General features: G+C 53.2%; 7 protein-coding genes across 7 annotated transcripts; 4 read left to right on the top strand and 3 right to left on the bottom strand.

Annotated features, from left to right (window-relative positions):
• Window positions 1-134: 134 nt before the first annotated feature.
• On the top strand, window positions 135-494 carry RHO25_012431 (uncharacterized protein; the record flags this gene model as incomplete). Its single annotated transcript, XM_065603548.1, has 1 exon — window positions 135-494. One exon carries the CDS (start codon window positions 135-137, stop codon window positions 492-494), a length of 360 nt encoding a protein of 119 aa, XP_065459620.1.
• A 4472-nt stretch (window positions 495-4966) lies between these two features.
• RHO25_012430 (uncharacterized protein) lies at window positions 4967-5235 on the top strand (the record flags this gene model as incomplete). Its single annotated transcript, XM_065603547.1, has 2 exons — window positions 4967-5029; window positions 5092-5235. The coding sequence occupies 2 exons, from the start codon at window positions 4967-4969 to the stop codon at window positions 5233-5235; spliced, it is 207 nt and encodes a 68-aa protein (XP_065459619.1).
• Window positions 5236-7063: 1828 nt separating this feature from the next.
• RHO25_012429 (uncharacterized protein) lies at window positions 7064-9304 on the top strand (the record flags this gene model as incomplete). Its single annotated transcript, XM_023603691.2, has 1 exon — window positions 7064-9304. The coding sequence occupies one exon, from the start codon at window positions 7064-7066 to the stop codon at window positions 9302-9304; it is 2241 nt and encodes a 746-aa protein (XP_023450159.2).
• A 2619-nt stretch (window positions 9305-11923) lies between these two features.
• On the top strand, window positions 11924-13546 carry RHO25_012428 (uncharacterized protein; the record flags this gene model as incomplete). Its single annotated transcript, XM_023603692.2, has 3 exons — window positions 11924-12003; window positions 12060-12190; window positions 12249-13546. The coding sequence occupies 3 exons, from the start codon at window positions 11924-11926 to the stop codon at window positions 13544-13546; spliced, it is 1509 nt and encodes a 502-aa protein (XP_023450164.1).
• A 787-nt stretch (window positions 13547-14333) lies between these two features.
• Window positions 14334-15433, bottom strand: RHO25_012427 (uncharacterized protein; the record flags this gene model as incomplete). Its single annotated transcript, XM_023603693.2, has 2 exons — window positions 14334-14675; window positions 14750-15433. 2 exons carry the CDS (start codon window positions 15431-15433, stop codon window positions 14334-14336), a joined length of 1026 nt encoding a protein of 341 aa, XP_023450386.1.
• A 1824-nt stretch (window positions 15434-17257) lies between these two features.
• Window positions 17258-19098, bottom strand: RHO25_012426 (uncharacterized protein; the record flags this gene model as incomplete). The annotated part of the gene is made up of 4 exons (XM_023603694.1): window positions 17258-18154; window positions 18208-18742; window positions 18818-18923; window positions 18978-19098. The coding sequence occupies 4 exons, from the start codon at window positions 19096-19098 to the stop codon at window positions 17258-17260; spliced, it is 1659 nt and encodes a 552-aa protein (XP_023450359.1).
• A 678-nt stretch (window positions 19099-19776) lies between these two features.
• On the bottom strand, window positions 19777-20196 carry RHO25_012425 (uncharacterized protein; the record flags this gene model as incomplete). Its single annotated transcript, XM_023603695.1, has 2 exons — window positions 19777-20045; window positions 20106-20196. 2 exons carry the CDS (start codon window positions 20194-20196, stop codon window positions 19777-19779), a joined length of 360 nt encoding a protein of 119 aa, XP_023450358.1.
• Between the last annotated feature and the right edge of the window lie 318 nt (window positions 20197-20514).

Genomic DNA, 20514 nt, shown 5'->3' with positions numbered 1-20514 from the left:
GAAGGGCCGCAATTTCCGCTACAGTGACCGGTCCTTAATGCAGCGACAGGCCTGGGCTGGTTTGACAACGCATTCGAGGATCTCCACGCCTGATGGGATGATGTGTCAAAGCCGCAACTGATACGTTGCTGTCCATGATGCCCGCTGCGGAACCGGCATGCTCCAGCATATTCGTGAACTCGCGAAAAAGAAGTATCGCGGGCGCGTCTTGGCAGGATATGCCGTTCTGGAACGAATACACCATTTCTGCCAGATGCAGAGCTTGTGGTTTGAGGAGTCAACTCCCGATCAGATTTGCGCATTGTACCCAATGGGTTTGTGGCTTCGACGTCCAGCAACCAATCACCAAACGGACACTCAGCTTCCCCGCTGCAGTAGTCAGCCTTTCTTTACTACACATGAACATGCATCTGGTCGCCAACGCATACATCTACGATCACATCGGCCTGGCAGAAGACTCCTTACGCCTGTACTTTGACAGCGAGTCGTGTTAGCTGGACGCCTAGGACTCGCTTTGTGCAACTGGTTTTCATGCGAGCGATATTCCACTAGGAAAGGACGAAAGAACGCGAAGTCAAGAACGAAGAGCAAGCCATCGAAGCATTCATTGGCCATGACACACCTTGGGCTAGCGATGCTCGGTCCTTGAGAGCCTCCTTCTCCTTCCAAAGTCTTATGCACGTCCGAACGCTCCCATGCCATCGTGAAAGAGGCGGCTGCGATGGGATCATAAGGCTTTCAATGAGCACCTGCATATGCCGCCTCGTTTGACGATCTCGCTGCTCACCCAGCATAACCGGCTTCGTACTTTGTGGGAAAAGGCAATAGCGCAATGAACGCAGTGCAATGGGTGGCGTCGAAGTTCTTCTCCACGATACACGAAGCACTTCAAGCTCTGCCCAGAGGTTTGAGAATGGCCGACTCTCCGGATCACCAATGTTCGCTGCCTCTTATATGAGTGCAACGCCAGGTAGTGGAGAGCGTATGTCGCTAGCAATCGATTCGAGCACTTTCTACGGGCATGGCCATGTTGCTCGAACTCATCACCCGGCTCTCCGCTCTTCCACCCTGGCCATCAGTCGCATAGGATTGGCGAGCCTGCATTGAGTGTCTCCTCTCCTATGCGGAGAGCGAATATTCTCCTCCCGCCTTCTGTTGTTGGACGAGTCGTACCAATGTGAGTTCGCCGAGTTTTGACTCCGACACGCTGATACACGCACGCGACTTCAGTCCTTGCAACATCTGGGGAACCTTCATTCTACATTAAAGCTCAGCCACGGCACAACTACCACATACATCGTCACCATCAACAATCGCGAGGCAGGTCGCTCGAAGCACAACTGCGATGAACAATGCACACAGCCGTGTACCACATGAAGTCGAAATTGTTTGCGACGTACATTTGTGTTCTGATGTTGCACAATATGCCTAAGCTGTGTCTTTACACCAAGCAGCAAGACCTCATGACCTTTTCACGACAAACAGATGCGTAGTATATCTCAACACCCTCGTCTTCTTCTCATCCTCCATCCATCGCACTATCCCCGATTTTCTCAAGCAAGATGCTCCTCACCCATACCCTGTCTCTTCTCCTCCCCATCATCTCCCTCGCACAAGCAGCATGTACAGTACAACAGTACGACCACCTTCTATTCGCATTGAAACACAACTCACAAGATGTCGTGTACTACTAACACATCCTGCCAGATTTCACGGCAACAACTGCGACAACGACAACTCCCCAAGTCCATTGACAGAGATCCCACCAAATGGCTTTTGCCATAAAGCATTGCTGAACAAACACTCCTTTCGTCTCAGCGAAGGCTGCGGGTTCTTTGATGTAGATCTCTGGGTAAGTCTCGTAACCCTTCTCCCCCGAAACGAAAGGAACGCTTTCTTTCTAAATGCCTCCGCCCTTCCCCCACTTTGCAAAGAAACACTATCCTCTAAACGTCCGCAGTAATCACACAAGGAACATAAAATCAATCGATCTGCTAATGTCTACGGTGATGGAATGTGTGTGCTAACATGTTTGATAATGTACATATAGCAAGACGACGAATGTGGACATGGACCCTCGAGGAGCCATCAACACAATCAACATTTTCGGTGTTTGAGGGCGGGGTGCTATAATGTGAATTTGGGGGGTAAGTGGGGGAGTACTTATGTTGTTGGGAATGTGGGAGGGTGTTGAGGGTGGAAAGACGATCTGTTGGGGAGGAGAAGAGGGCTCTTGTCGTTTGGATTGTGGGGAGGTGGGCACTGCGTGAATCTTTAGCGAGAGATGAGAGTGAAAGGGAAGAAGATCGGGTCTAGAGGCCGCTGAGTTGGGAGTGGAGAAATCGGCATGTCTCAGCTGGACTGTGTGCCTGAGAGCATGATCAAGTTCTGTGTTCTCTTCTCCAGATGTAGGCGAAGCTTTTCCACAAGGCGTGGATTCTACCTACCTCGTAGGTCGTAGTCGCTGCGTCGAAACAGATGGAGATCCGATCTCAGCAGTCTAGACGAACGCAAATTGCTTTACAATGCGGAAAATGCAGCTCATTTTCTTTGATACAGTCTTGCTGCTGCTGTCTCAACAAGAATCGATTCCTTCATTTCATAACCGACATTAAGAAATCGATGGGTGCAAACAAGAAGAAACAAGCCTGCGGCTCGAGGATCTCAAATTTGGTTTGGAAAACAAGAAGCTCGAAATGGCCTGTAGTCTGGATGTTGTCATGCGAACACGGGCTGGGGTTGGGGTTTGGGGAAGTTTCAAGGTCTGAGCGAGTTCGTCTCCAATTGGGGCGGGAGGTCATTGAAGACTGCTGCCTTGGCCAACTCGCGGCATCACAATGGTTGTATCTGGAGGAGTCCAATCTGCAAAGCTGCATGCTTGAAGCGTTTTGGAGACAAACAAGCAGACCCTTGTTCGTTTGCGTTGCGACTCGGAAAAACGAATGGTACGCTCAAGCAGAATGATCCAGAGTGTGATCACGATCTCTGTTTCGTGTGCCATTCCGCATCGAGGAAAGAGGCTTTGATTGCGTTTGCGGGCACCAGAAAAACTGCCGATCGATCGAATGCTGTTGCTGCGCGTTTCGACAAGGAGTCTTCAGGTCGCTCTGGATTGAACAAAACGCAAGCCGCAAGTCGGAAGGAATCTTTTCCTTTACAAGACGAAGGATTCTTTGAGCGAAGAGAGTCTGTCCTTTCTGTCCCTCTATCAAATGCCTAAGAAGATTGCCCGTAGATTGTTCCAGACCGCCTTCTCGCCAACGCCTCTTTTGTGCCTGGGAAGCGAAGATGTCCCGATCCGTGAAACATCACCATCCAGGCCAAGAAAATTTGCAGTCGGTCACGAGAAATTCCTATTTTCGCACGTCGGCTTGCCTCTTTAAGTTAGTTGCCATAGTCAATTCTAATGCTCAATTCAGCAATAGCATATTATAATAATAAAATTCTTATATTGCTGTACTATTCCAACTACGGGACAAGCAGCTATCTCTACGATGTTCGCCGAGGGTAAAAGCCCTCGGCCTATAGCCTCCGGCATAAAACCCCTCACCTCCCTTGTGTCTTGTGGGATTCCATCCCCACCCCTAGCGTCTGTTCGGCATTTGGACATAGAGAGGATCTCTATGGCTCCTTCCTCTCACCAGGCACCTAGTTCCCTTCCTCCTCTCTCTCTAGTGCCTCTCTCGCGAGAGAGAACTGTTCCAGCAAACCTTCCCGGATCATCCACTTTGTTGTCGCACATAACCCTCTTCTTGTCTGGGTCATCTCTTGCCACGACGATCCCGCGGCCTCAATAAGCCGTTCTCTTGATTCCTGCCACGCCGGGCAGAACAACAGGACGTGCTTCGGTGTTTGGGCTCTGTAGCCGCATGGGCACTCGGGTGTCCTCCCTGGGACCCTTCTCCTCGCAAGGTAAGCATTGAACCCAATATGTTCCGTCCGGATGAGGGTCGCCATTGTACTTTGTTTCCTTGTCCATCCTTTATGGAGTGTCCTGCCTTTCTCGGTATCCTTCCATGTCGCTGGTAGTTCCTGGCCCTGTTGGGCCGCCTGTCTTTTCGCGACTTGGGCCTTCCATCGTTTGTTCCATTCCCGATGGAGCCACCATGCCTTCGGCATGTACTCTCCCCGTTTGGTACTCTTCCTCTCCTGGCTATTTATCATTGCTACGATAGCTGCCTGTCTTGTCCATAGGGTCTGTGCCTGGGCTGTACCCTTCTTCTTCCTCCTACACTCCTCTTGGACCTGTTTGCACCGGTCTTGAATGTACTTTGTAGCGGGTTTGCCAACTGCTTTTCCCGCATGGTTCCTTGTTAGTTCCTGGGTATATAGGTGCATTGGTGGAATCTCTGTCTCCTTCTGGAGGGCTGAGCAATAGCATATTGCCCGTTTCGGCATCAACCAGACCCTCGAGCTAAGGCCAATGGTCGTAGGCTGTCGTGCCCCAGCCCGTGCTCATTCGTTCGCTCCTTGGCTTCTAAAGCACCAGGCCTCATCGAAGCTGTTCTGCATGCAGACTGGTGAGGATTGGCCGAGAGACAAGCTAGAAGGAAGTCGTTGCATCAGAACGCACCACGCAACTTATCAAGAATCGCTCGGAATGTGGCCGCACAAGGCCATCGCAGTCTCGGAGAGTCAGTATTTCCTGACTTGCCAAGACGGCCGGTCAGCGCTATGTGCGCGAGCAGGTCAAGACCACAGCAAAATTGTACAACCGGTCATTGACTAGGTCACAGGAGCTCGTAAGTGTCTGCCTCCTTGCTCGAACCGGATAGGTTCGTGGCTGCCGCGGTGTAGGCGGATGCAGAAGAAGTGCCAGCAGACTAGTTGTGTGATCAGACTAGTTGTGCGATCTGGAACGTCTCGTAAAAAGATAAGAACCCGAGTCGTGCATCTTCAGCTTCGTCGTTGCGTCCTGCGAAGTTTAATCGTTTCAAGATTCTTTCGTCAAAAACACAAAGCAACAATGAAGTCCGGTCTCTATGCCATCGTCCTCGCAGCCGCTGCCGGTGGTGTCCAAGCGGCTTGGGTAAGTGGAGCACACGTCAAGGGTCGCATCGTCTGGTGCGTTACAACTTACAGTACTTGCAGACCTGCATCCTTCCGAAATCATACGGCGGGACGGCCGTCAATCAATTCGGCGACTGCGTGCAAAATGGAAATTTGAACGACATCTATCCTTGTAGACATCAGGCTGTGAGTCGTTCTTTCATTCTGTCGTCAGTTGCAGGATAGCGGTTGGACATCCTCGCATCGCATGAGAGGAGACATGATGCTGACGAGAAGGATGCTGTCAGTCCACGGATATCGGGCGGTGCAAGGTGCAAGGCAACGGTTGCACGCCTCACAAGACGGGAAGTGAAGAGTTGGGGAATGTGGTCAAGTATGCGGATTGTTCGGCGTAGAAATGCAGGCAAGGTAGCTGGCAATCGCAAGTTTCGAGTTCGGACGAATTGGCACCTTCCGAGGTGGAGGTTGTTGCGTGGTGGCGATGGATGAAGTCTTTAGAACTATCGGTGCTGCATAACCTGAATGCATGCGGGTTCCGCGTTGTCCATGATGTCAAAGAGGACACGCTTTGGGCGACTTTCGTGATGAGATGCTCATGGTTAGCAGGCCTGTGTGCAGACAGGTACCCAGCGCAGAGCAAAATCGAAAGACGAATGAAAGTAATGCATACTTAGCCCGATGAACGCGAGCGCCGCATCGATCCTCACATCTCTGCTTTCCACGGCGTGGCTGAGGTATTCAGTGCCGTGAAGCTAGACCGGTACACGATCGATGTCGCAGCGAGCGATCAAGTGTGAGCGTAGTCGACTGTTCGTTCCAAAGCCCAAGGTCAGTCAGTGATGCTCACAGCGGAGGAGGCTCGCTATCGAATTCTGCGCTCTTTAAGATGGCAGATCAGACGAGATCCATATCTGGGTGGCGTCGGATGACGATGTACAATGCATGTGGTTGGAAGACGGGAGCTTCCTTCGTTGTTCGATTCGTCCTTGGCAGGTACGAGTACGACATATTCGCCGCTGATCCTTTGAGCTTCGATTTTTTTTTTCTGTTCTCGCTGTTGCTGATCTCTGCTTCTGTTAGCGTGAAGAGATGATGACATCGTTCGCGGTCGAGACTGTGGCGACGAAGGAAATTCGGGAAGCAGCGGTGTCCGACGGTGTTCAGTCATCCACGAGGAGAGAGTTGCGCGTCGTCCTCGAACTGGGCAATGCTCGTGCTGGGTAGTGTGTTGGTCTCAAAAGTAGGTGACAAGCTTGGTGGGAGAGTTGCGGCGATGGGCGGGAGAGCTGGGAGAGCTTCACCGTGATGGCGTGGACGCAAGTTTGACAACGCCCACTCGGGAACGGAGATGGAGGACGGATCCGGTGAAGAACGAGTTGATTTGGCTGCCCACCGCCGCTGTGAGCCATCGGATGCATTCCGATGGACACGCGGTGAGGTGAAGAGACTCGCCATCCACGGCCTCGAAGAAGCTGCTGACCAGATTCGGCCTCAGGCTTCCGTCCCCAGCGAGGGACCCGGTCGGCAATAACGCTTCACCTGCAGGTCCTTCTCGTACACGTCCTCTGCGACGGAATTGATTGCTGAGTGCAGAACCTCACCAACGGGACGGACGAAAAGTGCCCATTTCACGCACGCCATCTGCCGGCTGGCGTCATGGATGGCAGCGACAATGGCGAACACCACCCGCCAAGACCGCGCTTGTCCTCCGCGCTCGCTGCATCAAAAGGGAAAGAGCGACCGAGGCTGACTTTTGGGCGGCGCTGATTGGGCGATCGGTGGTGGGGTAGGTCAGGCAATGGCAGTCGCGATCCCCGTCGACCCCGCGCCGCGCCGACGACTCGAGCAGTTGTGGGCAGCAGGTGCAGGGCGAGGCCAGAGGCAGAAGCGCAGCTCGCTCCCTCACTGCCTGTCTGCTCCGCTGCTACAAATGTTGCAGAGGAGAATCGTCCACTTCTCCCGCCGATTCTCTCCTTCTTCCATCTCCTCCTCCTCCTCCTCCTCCAAACCACTCTTCCTCCTCCCGAACATCACCACACATCTCGCACACACCATGGCGACCGAGTGTCCCGTGAAGCACAGCAACGTCGGCGGAGGCGGCACCCGCAACCGCGACTGGTGGCCCAACGAGCTCCGAACGGGCATCCTCCGCCAGCACACCGAGCGAACCGATCCCTTCGGCGGCAAGTTCGACTACGCCCAGGCGTTCAAGAGCCTCGACTATGCCGGGCTCAAGAAGGATCTCCATGCATTGATGACCGACTCACAAGACTGGTGGCCGGCAGATTTCGGCCACTATGGCGGTCTGTTCGTGCGAATGGCGTGGCACAGTGCCGGCACATACCGCGTCTTTGACGGCCGAGGAGGTGGTGGCGAGGGTCAGCAGCGATTCGCTCCGCTGAACTCATGGCCAGACAATGTCTCTCTCGACAAGGCCCGCCGACTGCTGCTTCCAATCAAGCTGAAGTATGGCAACAAGATCTCGTGGGCGGATCTCTTCCTCCTCACCGGAAACGTCGCTATCGAGTCCATGGGTCTGCAGACTTTTGGTTTCGCTGGTGGTCGTGCAGACACCTGGGAAGCCGATGAGTCCGTCTACTGGGGAGGCGAGCAGACGTGGCTGGGCAACGAAGTCCGCTACTCCGACGGTAAGGAGGGTCTTGCCCAGCACGGTGTGGTTGATGGCGACCAGTCCAAGAAGGGCCACACTGATATCCACTCCCGCGACCTCGAGAAGCCTCTCGGTGCTTCCCACATGGGTCTCATCTACGTCAACCCAGAGGGTCCAGATGGTGTTCCGGACCCGCTCGCCGCCGCCCGCGACATCAAGACCACTTTCGGCCGCATGGCCATGAACCACGAAGAGACCGTCGCCCTCATCGCTGGTGGTCACGCCTTTGGCAAGACCCACGGTGCTGGTCCTTCCGACAACCTCGGCGTCGAGCCAAACGCTGCTCCAATCGAGCAACAGGGCTTCGGCTGGAAGAACAACTACAAGTCAGGCAAGGGTGCCGACACCATCACATCCGGTCTCGAAGTCACCTGGACCAGCACTCCCGTCAAGTGGAGCAACAAGTACCTCGAGTACATGTACAAGTACGACTGGGAGCTCACCAAGTCTCCAGCTGGTGCCAACCAGTGGGTGGCCAAGACCGATGACAAGATCATTCCACACGCCTACGACCCCAACATCAAGCTCAAGCCCACCATGTTGACCACCGATCTCGCCCTTCGCTTCGATCCTGAATTCGACAAGATCTCCCGCAAGTTCCTCGAGAACCCCAAGCTGCTCGACGATGCCTTCGCTCGCGCCTGGTTCAAGCTCCTCCACCGTGATATGGGCCCACGTTCGCGCTGGTTGGGACCAGAAATTCCCAAGGAGGTCTCCATCTGGGAGGACCCAATTCCAGACCCACCAGCCCAGACCATCAGCGAGTCGGACGCCGAGGCTCTCAAGAAGCAGATCCTCAGCTCTGGCGTTGCCCCACAGAAGTTGATCGCTGTCGCGTTCGCCGCATCCTCGTCCTACCGTGGCAGCGACAAGCGTGGTGGCGCCAACGGTGCACGTATCCGCCTCGAGCCACAAAAGAACTGGCAGGTCAACAACCCAGCACAGGTGCAGGAAGTGGTCAGTGCATTGGAGAAGATCCAAAAGGACAGCGGCAAGCAGGTCTCGATCGCTGATCTCATCGTTCTCGCTGGCTCTGCTGCCGTTGAGCAGGCATCCGGCCTCAAGGTCCCATTCACACCCGGCCGCACCGATGCTTCGCAAGAGCAGACCGATGTGGAGTCCTTCTCCCACCTCGAGCCAGCTGTGGACGGATTCCGCAACTACGGCCAGTCGACCAACCGCGTGACCACCGAGCAATTCCTCGTCGACCGCGCACACCTCCTCACCCTCTCCGCACCAGAGACGGCCGCCCTCATCGGTGGTCTCCGTGTGCTGAACCAGAACTGGGACGGCTCACAGCACGGTGTCTTCACCAAGCAGCCTGGCACACTCACCAACGACTTCTTCAAGAACCTGCTCGACAACAACACCGAGTGGAAGTCGGCAGGCGGCGAAGTGTTCGAGGGCATCGACCGCAAGTCGGGTCAGAAGAAATGGACTGGCACACGTGCCGACCTCATCTTCGGCCACCACCCCGAGTTCCGCGCCATTTCCGAAGTGTACGGCGCCGCCGACGGAGAGGCCAAGTTCAAGCAGGACTTTGTCAACGTTTGGGTGAAGTTGGCCAACAACGACCGATTTGATCTGACTTCTGCCGCAAGTAAGTCGAAGCCGCGATTGTAATATGCATCTGCCACTGTTCCCGATCAAGGTATGATGGGGGCGTTCTTCTTCACGCGTGTGCTTGATTCCATCATGGCATGTCGAGGATTGGTGCTGACCAGTTTCTTGTTGCAGGGAAGTAAACGATGCGATCGATTTAGATTGGACGATGATTCACGATGAATGAAAGAGGTTGTTGATGTGACAGGACGGGAATGACATCTCTGCTACCACTTGCACTGGCGAGGTGGGTAGTATTATAAAAGAAGATATCCTCTTTGTGAAATGAAATGAAAGTACGACAATTTGTTCAAACTGTTTCTCCCTCATCTCTCCCAAATAGGCATGAAACCTTTCAGCTTGGTCGCTACACTGTCGGGCTCCTTGGCTGATTACGGCTTGGGCTGTGATAATGGCTATGCTGTCCCCACATTCCAACTGCTTTGCCACATTTCTAAATCTCTCCTCTCCGTGACGTGGTATATGGCTTTGTTGAAGAGAACAGAATGGAAAGTAAATATACCTGCCCCCTCCTTCTCCGGGGCTTCGATGTTTCCGAGATGTGAGGAGTGAAATGTCTCACGCAGCCTTAGCTTCTGAGTGATTTGTCTGCCAGTGTACTTACTTAATGAATTGGCTCAACTTTGTCGATAGCTAATCGGCTGGGAAAATTGGGATCTCGATGAAAAGGGATTGACATTGTGGGGCAGATATGGTAAGTACGAGAGACGTCGAAGGAGGGTTGATGATGATGGATGGATGGGGGACTTGGCTGGTGTGGTCGTGCTAGGGAAGAAGGAGTATTTTGAGAATTTGTGGGAAAGAAAAAGTGGTTGATAAGGTGGAGGAAGGAGGAGGAGAAAAGGAGGAGAGGATTGGGAGAGGGTGGGTGGTTTGGTTTGGTCTTGAGATGTTTGTTTGTGAGGAGCGAGATATAGAGGGGTTTGAGGAAATTGTGAGATGGAGGGGACGTGGAGGGCGGAAAGGAAGAGAAGGGACAGATTAGATGGAAGTAGGGTTGATATGCACGGGATGGGCTCGTGTAGATGCGAGAGGAGACAGAATGCCAATGGTGGTTCTCAATGGTATTTCGATCATGGTCAAAAACGGAGCAGGCCATGCGCGGCGATGAACGTCTCTCGTCGAGGATGGCGAGGCATTGAGCTGAGATACCGAGTGAGGAGAAGTGACAGGACGGCTTGTCTTGAATGCTAGTTCTTGTTCACGAAGACTTGAGAGCGATTGATCCTCATTCTGGCGCGGAGAAAAGATCGAAGGGGTAGGATGGTTGGTCGTCATTGAGCAGCATCAGCTTCAGTTTCTCCGCTCCTCGGATCATCTGAATGCTATCAAATGTTCTGACGCATGGAAGATATTACGGCTGGCGGGTCAGAGTCACTCCGTGTGAGTTTCCCAGGCTCAGAAGTATCTACTATACATATCTTGTGACAGCCACGGGGACGCGAGGACTTGCCTGGGATGTTACGGACTTCGGTCGACTGCGAAAATCCGATCTGCTCTTGAATTTTCGAAAGATGTCCGTGTCGATACATTCCTCTCCACTTCAATGTGTGCTATTCTTGGGCTTGGTCGTTGACTTCTCGCCGTGTGGCCAGATATAGTCTTCGCCCACTATGGACTGATGTCTGGTGTGCTCTCAATCGGTGACCACGTCGTGCGCGTTTGGACAGACCGCCGTTCTCGAGCTCGCGAAAGCTCTGCCCTACACATATGAGTTACCGGAAGCAGGAATGCAGTGTCACACGTAGCAATATAGATCCGATCCTGCGGCAATCTTGCCGTGACTCAACCATGCCGCCGCGTCGCTTGGACATGAGCTTGGCGAGATATCAACACGTGGATCCTGGTTCGATGTGCCCGTATCTGGTCTATGTGCGACACAGTCTTCCAGAAACAGCAAAGAAGGAGAATGTCCTTGCGTCGTATAGTGCCAAGATCAGCGAGACAGAAATAGTTCGAGCCTCCAGATTTCTGATGAAGCCTTCTCCGCAGCCGTGCGAAGGTCCGGGGATATGCCGGGGAAGAAGACGCATCCGCAACGCGCGTAGGGAGGTTGCTGTACTTTGTACTCTGGCGACGATACTCGCAGTCTGCATTCCTCCCGGCACCGAAGTCGCGTGTTTCTGGCCTGGACTGCCGATCCGAGGTGCCATGCGCTGCCATGCACACGTGTTCCGCGACCAAGCATCGCTCCGACCGACAACCAAGCGAATCAAGACGACTGAAACGGCAGAGTGGATGCCCGCCAAGAGCAGATGCCCAGCCTGACCCCTCCGCGCTTGCCCCAATACAGAGCGCAGTGGCTATTGGCCCGAGCAAGCGAAGAGTCGGAAAAAGACTTCACTCTGCTACTGCTGACCAACTGACACCTTCTGGACCGCCCTTCACTCCCGCCGACGGCAACTCGTTTCGTCTGGCGTATTTGAGGTCCGTCGTTCCCTGGTCCTGGTTCCATCTTACTTCCCCAAATCTCCGAACCCCCGATTTCTTTCCCCAGATTTCTGACTGCCCCAGCTGTTTGCGCGTGTCTCATCTCAGCGCATGGCAGTCCATCAGAGGCACCGCGTATAACTATCCATCCATCGAGGGGCGACTTGTGGAAGGGGAGAGCGCGACAAGATGATTTCCATCCCCAGCGGAGGGGACGAGAAGACGGGTCGCGTCGCAGAGCACAATGGATCTGATGTAGGGTCAGGGCAGTAAGTTCACTCGACCGTGGATCAGCGATTACACCTTGACTCTGACACTGTTTCAGCAGCGAGACCACGCCCGAGGTGCTTCTGGATCCCGCAGCCGAGAAGAGGTTGCGCAGAAAGATCGATTTGTGCATTGTGCCCACCGTGGCCTTGCTTTACCTCTTTTGCTTCATCGATCGCGCGAATATCGGTGAGTCTACCTCATCTCGATCCTTTCTCTGAAATATGCATGCTGACCACGGCACCAGGCAATGCACGTCTGGCTGGTTTGGAGAAGGACCTCGGTCTGACGGGCTACGACTACAACTTCGTCCTCACCACCTTCTACATCAGCTACATTGTGTTCGAAATTCCCTCCAATCTCGCCTGCAAGTACTTTGGCCCAGGATGGTTCATCCCATCCATCTCGCTCGGCTTTGGCGCTGCCTCTGTGGCATGCGCTTTCACACACGATAGGGCGCAGATCGCAGGTGTGCGTTTCGTACTCGGCCTGTTCGAAGCTGGCATGCTTCCCGGAATCGCGTACTACCTCTCTCGATGGTATCGCCGCACCGAGCTCGCCTTTCGTCTGGCGCTGTACATTGTCATGGCTCCGCTCGCCGGAGCGTTCGGTGGTCTCCTCGCGTCAGCCATTCTCACACTCGACAGCTTTGGCACTCTCCGTAGCTGGCGCATGATCTTCGCCATCGAAGGTGTCATCACCATCGGCATCTCTCTCATCGCGTTCATCACCCTCACCGACCGCCCTGCCACTGCTCGATGGCTCACTCCCGAGGAAAAGGCCCTCGCCGAGGCACGTATTCGCTCCGAACGCGTCGGCAGCACGGAAGTCCTCGACAAGATCGACACCAAGAAGATTCTCCTTGGAATCTTCAACCCCGTCGTCCTGGCCACATCCCTCATCTTCCTCCTCGACAACATCACCGTCCAAGGCCTCGCCTTCTTCGCCCCTACCATCGTCCGAACCATCTACCCCGGCAAGACCGTCGTGCAGCAGCAACTCCGCACCGTACCTCCATACATCGTCGGTGCAGTCGCCACTCTCGTCATCCCCTACTTCAGCGGCAAAACCGACCGCCGCGTCGTCTACTTCATCGGCTCCGCCCCCCTCATGATGATCGGCTACATAATGTTCCTCGCCTCCACCGACGGCGAAGTCCGCTACGGCGCAATCTTCATCATCGCCATCGGCGCCTTCTCCTTCGGCTCTCTCTGCAACGCTCAAGTCTCCGCCAACGTCGTCACCGATACCGCACGCTCTTCCGCCATCGGCACAAACGTCATGTTGGGTAATGTCGGAGGTCTGATTTCTACGTGGGCGTTTTTGCCGTTTGATGGACCTAATTACCCGATTGGTAACGGATTGAATTTGGCGACGAGCAGTACGATTTTGATTTTGAGTATTGCGTTGTGGTTTTGGATTCGATGGGATAATGGGAAGAGGGCGAGGGAGCATCAGGTTCCGGAGCAGGAGTTGGAGGGGATGGGGAGGAGGGAGATTGAGGATTTGGATTGGAAGCATCCGAGGTTTAGGTGGAGGGAGTAGAGTCCACTGCTTGTTTCTCCGCGTGTGAGCAGCCTTGAAAGGCGACGGGGGTGGATACTTGGTTGGAAGAAGACATGGTTCTAATGCAGAGAGTTCCTTTTTGAGACTTACATGTGTCGTAGGTTCACGTGCCTGGCTGCTACTTCCTCCGTCTTCTCTCGTGGTTTCCCACGTAAATGAACCACCCCTCTGATCGCCAATGAATGGAAGAGACTATGTTATCCAAACCTCGAACCCGCCGCCGGTGTGCATCAAAAGCAATCACATTATGTGGAGCAGATGAAATCCACACTTCCGGGATCCCTTTTTTTTTTGGCTCTCTCTTTTTCCTGTGCCCTTGGATTCTGTTTTATTTTTTGTTAGATTCAATCTTTGCTTGTCTCTATAATGAAACGATTCCAGTATATTATATCTCTGCTCTATTCCCTTTGCTCCTTCTTCTTCTTGTCCTCCCTCTTCTGCTCGGCCAACTTTCTCGCTTTCCGTTAATCTTCCGACGATCTATTTAGTCCAGCTTTTTGGTTTCGAAAGCAAAACGGAAAGAGATTTGGAGGAGATTCATATCGGCTCGAAGATTTGATCTCGGTGTGGTGAGTGGTTGAGAAAACGTCTGTAAACTAATGCATGCTCGCAATCTATAGTAACGGCAGCTGTTGCATTGTCACTACCCATAGCAGAATTACAGTCTGATGCCGCGATTTACCATCCCATCTTTCGTTTCCAATTCTTTCCGTGGAGGAACGCACGCAATTTAAGTTTTGTGTGGAGCTTCCCTTCTGCTGCACTCTCAGACTCTGACATAACAGGGGCCAGTCTGCGACTCCGCGTCACACGAAGCTCTGTCCTTGTCCGATAGTTGACTTCTGTCATGTACTTTGAGCACATCCGTGTTCGAGGCTTTGTGTTTTCTGGTCCAGACATTCAAACCCGCCTTGGTGCCCTTCGTCACCGGCAGACCAGCGTGCAAGGTCGTCTCAATGCCGGTACCATTGGAGTGATAATTGTTCCAAAAGACTGCGTTGCCCACGATCGGACGGAAACTGATCCCTGGGAATCGCGCTTCGCAGTTCACCAATCCGCGCTCACACCATTCCGAAGCCGTCTCTCCGGGCCAGTTGGGAAAGTTGGTCTGGGGCGCGGGTCAGCATCGGATCGATGGAGCAAATCACTTCGACCACCTGTAGTCACACTAGGGGAACGTACCTCGCCTCCCTGACACTGTCCTCCCATACCATCATCGCATGCCACGTACACGAAGAATGTCGTCACTCGAGGGTTGATCAATGCTTCATGCCAATCCAAATGGTGTTGGATGTGGTCCTCCATGCCGTACTTGACGACGAAGATTTCTTCCACATTCTCCACGGGCGTGAAAGCTTGAAAGTCGGCAACGCGTTTGCGGATACATGCCACAACCGGGTCGTAGGGGATTCTCGCCGAGACGGATTTCCGGAAGTCGCTGTCGTACTTTTTGCCGTCAGGCTGTACGACTGCTGATGGCTTGTAGTGGGGTTCTGCCATGCGCAGTACGTGGGCAGCCTCGTCCCGCGTGAGTAGTTGTTCAACGTAGATCATCAGCGGGTCCATCGAGATGAGTCGGCTTTGGGGACGATGCTCGGGGCAGCCGTCGGTGTAGTGGTCAGCCAGAGACGGCGAACTCTCGGTCGAGGTTTGCATGATGTTCACTCCAGACGTTGTAGCTCCCGCTCGGAACCATTCATGCACGTCCTCGACCTGCTGCTTCAAGGGGTTCGGTGACGACATGTCGGTGGTCAAGAAGACGAGAGCAATCAGTACGGAGAGTGTCGCACAGACCGTACCCCTCGTGACGAAGTCCGGTGACCCCGTGGTACTGACCGTTCCTTGCAATCCAATGCGGCCACCCATATTGGATCGTCTGGACGAGCAATCCGCATATGCAGTGCGAGAGATGATGTCTCCGCTGGCTTGATCACCAAGAACGAGCGAGGACTTGTACTCCAGTGGCCACCTCCACGCAGGTCGTGAACTAGCGTCCTCTTCTCCCTATCCATATTGAGCATCGATGCTTGAGCTCCAACTGGCATGCTTGCTTGTGGAGCAGGCAGAAGGCGTGGCATTTCCTCGCGATGGCCACGATCACTTGATTTTGCAAAAAGGTTCTTTGTGCACACCATGCTTGATCATTCGACAATATCTCCACCGCACAGTCGAGTGGGGCGAGGCGATATCCTTCGTTGACAACGCGGTTGGCCCATCGCAAGAAGTGGGTCACTCGTTCTTCTGATGTACTCACGCCACTTGACGATTCCTGATCAGATATCTGCTCACCGACTGGCATACAAACACGTGTTGTAGACAGGTTCTGCCGATGACCCCATGGCGCAGCCGTGGAGGAGATATCCCAGAGTGGCATTCGAGTGCGGCAAGGGATGTTATTCTATAGTCCGAAAGTGTCGGGCCAACTTTAAACCCCATTTTTCGCACAATTTAGCGACGGCCTCTAATGAAAATTAATGTAACCCTAATGAAAATTAATGTGACCCCTGCACAATTAATTTTCATTAGAGGCTGTCGCTAAATTGTGCGAAAAATGGGGTTTAAAGTTGGCCCGACACTTTCGGACTATAGAATACTGGGGATGGGTGGTCTTCACTCTGAATAGCGTTGGAGAGAATGCATGCGACACGAAACTTTCTGCATAGTACTAAAAACAACTTCCGACGTCGTCTCATTGCCAGTCAACCTCGTGACCTCTTACTCAGGCCGCTATTACACGCTTCGTTCGGCCGGTTTTTCCCGCATCTGCTGCTTTATCGTATCTCATCATATGTCTTTGAGACTTTCGAGGCACACGCTTGCCGCGGTCTTCCAGGATGCCACGAGGCTGACACAGTACCAGGGGATCCTAGCTCAATAGTCCATGTCTGCCATTGACGTTTAATTGCCTCAAATAATGGCTCTACGTCGCTTCAAACCAGCATCAAATGCTCGCAAAGGGTTTGCTGTGTGTCGGCCGTCATCGATCCCTTGTAAGTTTCAGTCAGGAATACGTGCTGCCGTCCAACGCACGTCTTTACAGGTCAACAGCGAATAGCAATCTGGATACGCGCCAGGGGATCTCTCCTTGACTGAGTACGTCTTCCCGGCACGAAACCAGAGCTGTTGCGATCGGACGACATGCGTAATGCGCCCAGAACGACACAATCCGAGAAGATACGATGCAACTATTGTGTGGCATCCTTAACGCTCGGGCTTTGTCTGAACCTAATGAAGGACTTCGACTGACCCACTATGCTCTGCCAGGCCCGTGCCCTTTCATACATGCCTAGTGGAGGGATTGTTATCCTAGGTGTGGTCACTACAGTACTGATCTGCAAGCTAGTCCGCGCTTAGCATCCCAGAAGATCGAGGACAAGGCCTTAGGGTTCCCAGCTTTACGATTTGTACTTTTCGAGCTACGAGTCCGTCATGCGATGATGTGCCGCTATGCGAGCCGCATGCTTGATCAGACTTCAGGTCGTCGTGATGATCATCATGCCGCAGCATCTAGCGATCCCCGCAGACTCAAATACATGCATGGTGCATTCTAGGTTCGTTCAGCCGCCGATGTGATCAGCTTCCATCAGTCGTTCGATGCGTGCAAGAGAAGAAGAGCCTGTGCCGGGCCGCTGGGGGCTGAAGCTAGAATGGGTGGCATGGATTGAATCCCAACGAACCCTTTCCACGTCTCTACCCAGTCCGATGCCTCAGCAAAATGATGTCCGCAGCTTTCTCGGCAACCGCAAACACTGTGCTCCCCAGCCTTGCACCAGGAAGCATAGGCAAGATACTCGAATCGACGATGCTTAGTCCGCTGACGCCGTACACCATGAGCTGATCGTCGACCACGCCACCCAAATGCAATGGGAGCATTGCACAGGTCCCACACTGATGAGAGCAGGATGGTGAGAGCGTTCGCTCCCTGATTGCGGTGTCGATCATCGAATCGCTGTCTTCTGATGGTTCTGGTACTGCTACTGGGCGGAGCTCATGTTGCAGCGTTGCAGTACTCATCAGAGCCCTGGTAAAATCCATCATGTGAGCGATGAGCATTCTATCGCCTGGATCGGCGAGCGCTCTGTAGTCCACCAATGGCCCCAAATCGGGATCTGAGGTGTTCAGCGTCACAGTTCCCCGGGACAGAGGTTTCAGCAGAAGTCCTTGGAAGGGATCCGTTCGACCGTTGACCGGAAATTCAAAAGCTGCGCTTACGGTGCTCTTCAGATGGTCAAGAATGATCTTGCGCTGGTGCTGATATCCCTCTCTCACGCTTGGGGCGTAGAGCGAGGGCAAATTTGCGAACGGGTCTTGCGCTTGTATGCTCATCACTGTGGCATTCCATCGGGCTGTGACGTGTGGAAGTGCCAGAAAAGCCGCAAAGCTAGCTTGAGCCATGGTCAAAGGCCCAGAACGGCTGACGGAATACTCGTGCTCAAACTGCTTGCGAATGCGAGCCGTTGCGTTCTTTCCCATATCCGTCCAGAGTCTCTGTAGCGTGGTTTCTCTGGTCAGGTCGTAGACGGACACCATTGTGGGCGTGTCCTGGAAGTTCATACCCACACCGGGTAGCTCATGGACTACTGTGATCTGCTCATATGTTAGTTGTCCTCTGGATTGTTGCACTGATTTCCCACACCCACCTTCGCCTCTTCCAGCATACTTTTCAACCCAACGCCTGACCTTTGCAAGATATTCGGAGTGTTAATCGCTCCCGCTGCGAGGGTGATCTCCTTCCTGGCGTTGATCATTGTCATGCGTTTTGTCTGGCGATCCGAGACTTCCACACCGACGGCTACTTTATCCTCAAACACGACCCTTGTCACCTTGGTGTCGAGCATCAGCTTGAAATTAGATGCACGGCGAGCCACCTCGTAGTAACCAGTCACGACAGAACTACGAGTCTGCTCTTCGCCGTCCTGACTGGCCGGGACCCAAAGTGCTCCGACCGCCGAACCAGTATTACCGTCAATGGGATGTGGAATCGGAGCACCATTCACGATTCCTGTCACTTCAGCAAAGGCATTTCTGAAGCTCGAGAATGTTTCCCATTGAAAAGGCGGGAAAGTGACATGTATCGGACCGGCATTGCCCCAAGCCCGTTCGTCCCAGGTGAAATTCCAGATATCCCTAGCCCTCTCATATGGGGGAGTGAAGTTGGTGCTCTTCAAGAAGTAACTGCGCATCAAGGTCAGTGGAGAAACACAGGGACATGAGATCTGTGCTAAGTAGACCAATGGAGGTGAGACTTGCGGTTCGAGAGCGTGCCACGACCAGTTCTTATTACCCAAGCTTTCCCAGGCATCATAATCAGACTGACTTCCTCTCGAGAAGAAGAGACGATTGACGGAGCTCCCTCCTACGAGGTGTGAGTGAAGAAGTTCGCGGTTCACGATCTTGGTAGGGATCATACCGCCGAGAGTGCCTCCCACAACGACGGGATACGTCTGTCCTTGTAGATGTTGCTGAGGGACGGAAGTTACATTGATATATCGCGAACTCGGGATCTTGTTGAAAAGGCCTGGTGTTGACATCGATGAGTCCTTTTCGTGGGTGCCGTACTCGATCACTAGCACAGAAAAATTACGATGCTCTGCAAGGCGACTCGCCACGACAAGTCCAGCTGTTCCTCCGCCAACTATGACGAAGTCGAAATTCTCTCTTGCAGGATCTGCGACAGCGCTCGAAATATGGAAGAATGCAAAGTAGAGGAGCACTGCAGACCACAAAGTGTGGCAAAAAGCCATTCTGAGCAGACAGACGCCGATCTCGAATGGTATCGCAAGTTGTCGATTGTGACGCACCTTGCTTCAACGCTGACCTGGAATTATAAGAATGGAGCGATGCACAGTGAGATAGAACAGGTAACTCTTGAGAGGAGCGCGAGGGATTTGATTTATAACGCGAACGAAGTTCCGTAGTTTTGCCAAGCCTAGCGGTTCCCACCTCTGTAACGAGAGTTCACAGCGCTGATCAAAGTTTATACCCAGACGCTGGTCCTTGCAAACCAAATAACGAGTGGAATTCTTTCCCTGGGCAGCATCCGGAGCGAAGCCTCAGAGATGTTGAGCAAAACACTTTCGCACGACTCAACATGCATTCCAGGGCCCTGCTACCATAGGGACCAAGACATATCTCCTAGTCATAGACATGCGTCAAGCAACCTCTTGCACGTGACATCGACATGGCACTTCTCTTTCACCACGAGCTCTTTACATGTCATCCTCGGTGGCGACCCTCTTGGCTTTCGGCGGGACATAAGCCTCGTCCTCGTAGTAGCCATCGGGATAACCCTGCCTGGCGCGAATAGCCTTGACCTCGGCTTCTTCGACTTCATCCCTCTTGGACCTTGGCGGGACGTAAGCTTCGTCCTCGTAGTAACCATCAGGATAGCCCTGTCTAGCGTGGATGGCATTGACCTGAGCTTCCGAAGGCCCACGGGGTCTTTGTTCGTAGTTGCGGTCTTTGTATGCCATCCCTACTACAATGTCTTAGCTTTAGCCTTTGGCCTGGCAAAGGACGAGCTCAATTAGGATCTTACGCTCGTTGGAGATTCCACGTTCTTCGTCCTTTGCTGGAGCAGTCCACGCAAGAACCGCGAAGGTAGAGAGAAGGAGAGATCGAAATTGCATCTTTGATTGCCGCGGGACTCGGTATATGTCTTTTAAAGGATGAATGTTTTATAGCAATAGCCCATATTGCGGATCTTTATAGGTATATATATGTCGTTAATGGACTCCAACGTATCGAGTCGGAATGAGTCCTTAGGAAATTACCTCATCTCAGCTTAGGATAAGTTATAAGCAGAGGTCGCCTAGTAAGAATGTTCGTCGTATTACGTAGGACTTAAGCGTTGCATGGATGCCTAAGTGAACAACAATCATCGATAGCATGACCTACATATCACGAAGTCCTTATAATCAGTCACGCAACGAATATCCGAACGATCG

This window comes from Cercospora beticola, chromosome 9 (assembly GCF_033473495.1).
Source record: "Cercospora beticola chromosome 9, complete sequence".
In the NCBI taxonomy this organism is placed as follows: Eukaryota; Fungi; Ascomycota; class Dothideomycetes; order Mycosphaerellales; family Mycosphaerellaceae; genus Cercospora; species Cercospora beticola.
Note: the sequence above shows the minus strand (reverse complement) of the source record. Positions and strands in the feature narration are given on the sequence as shown.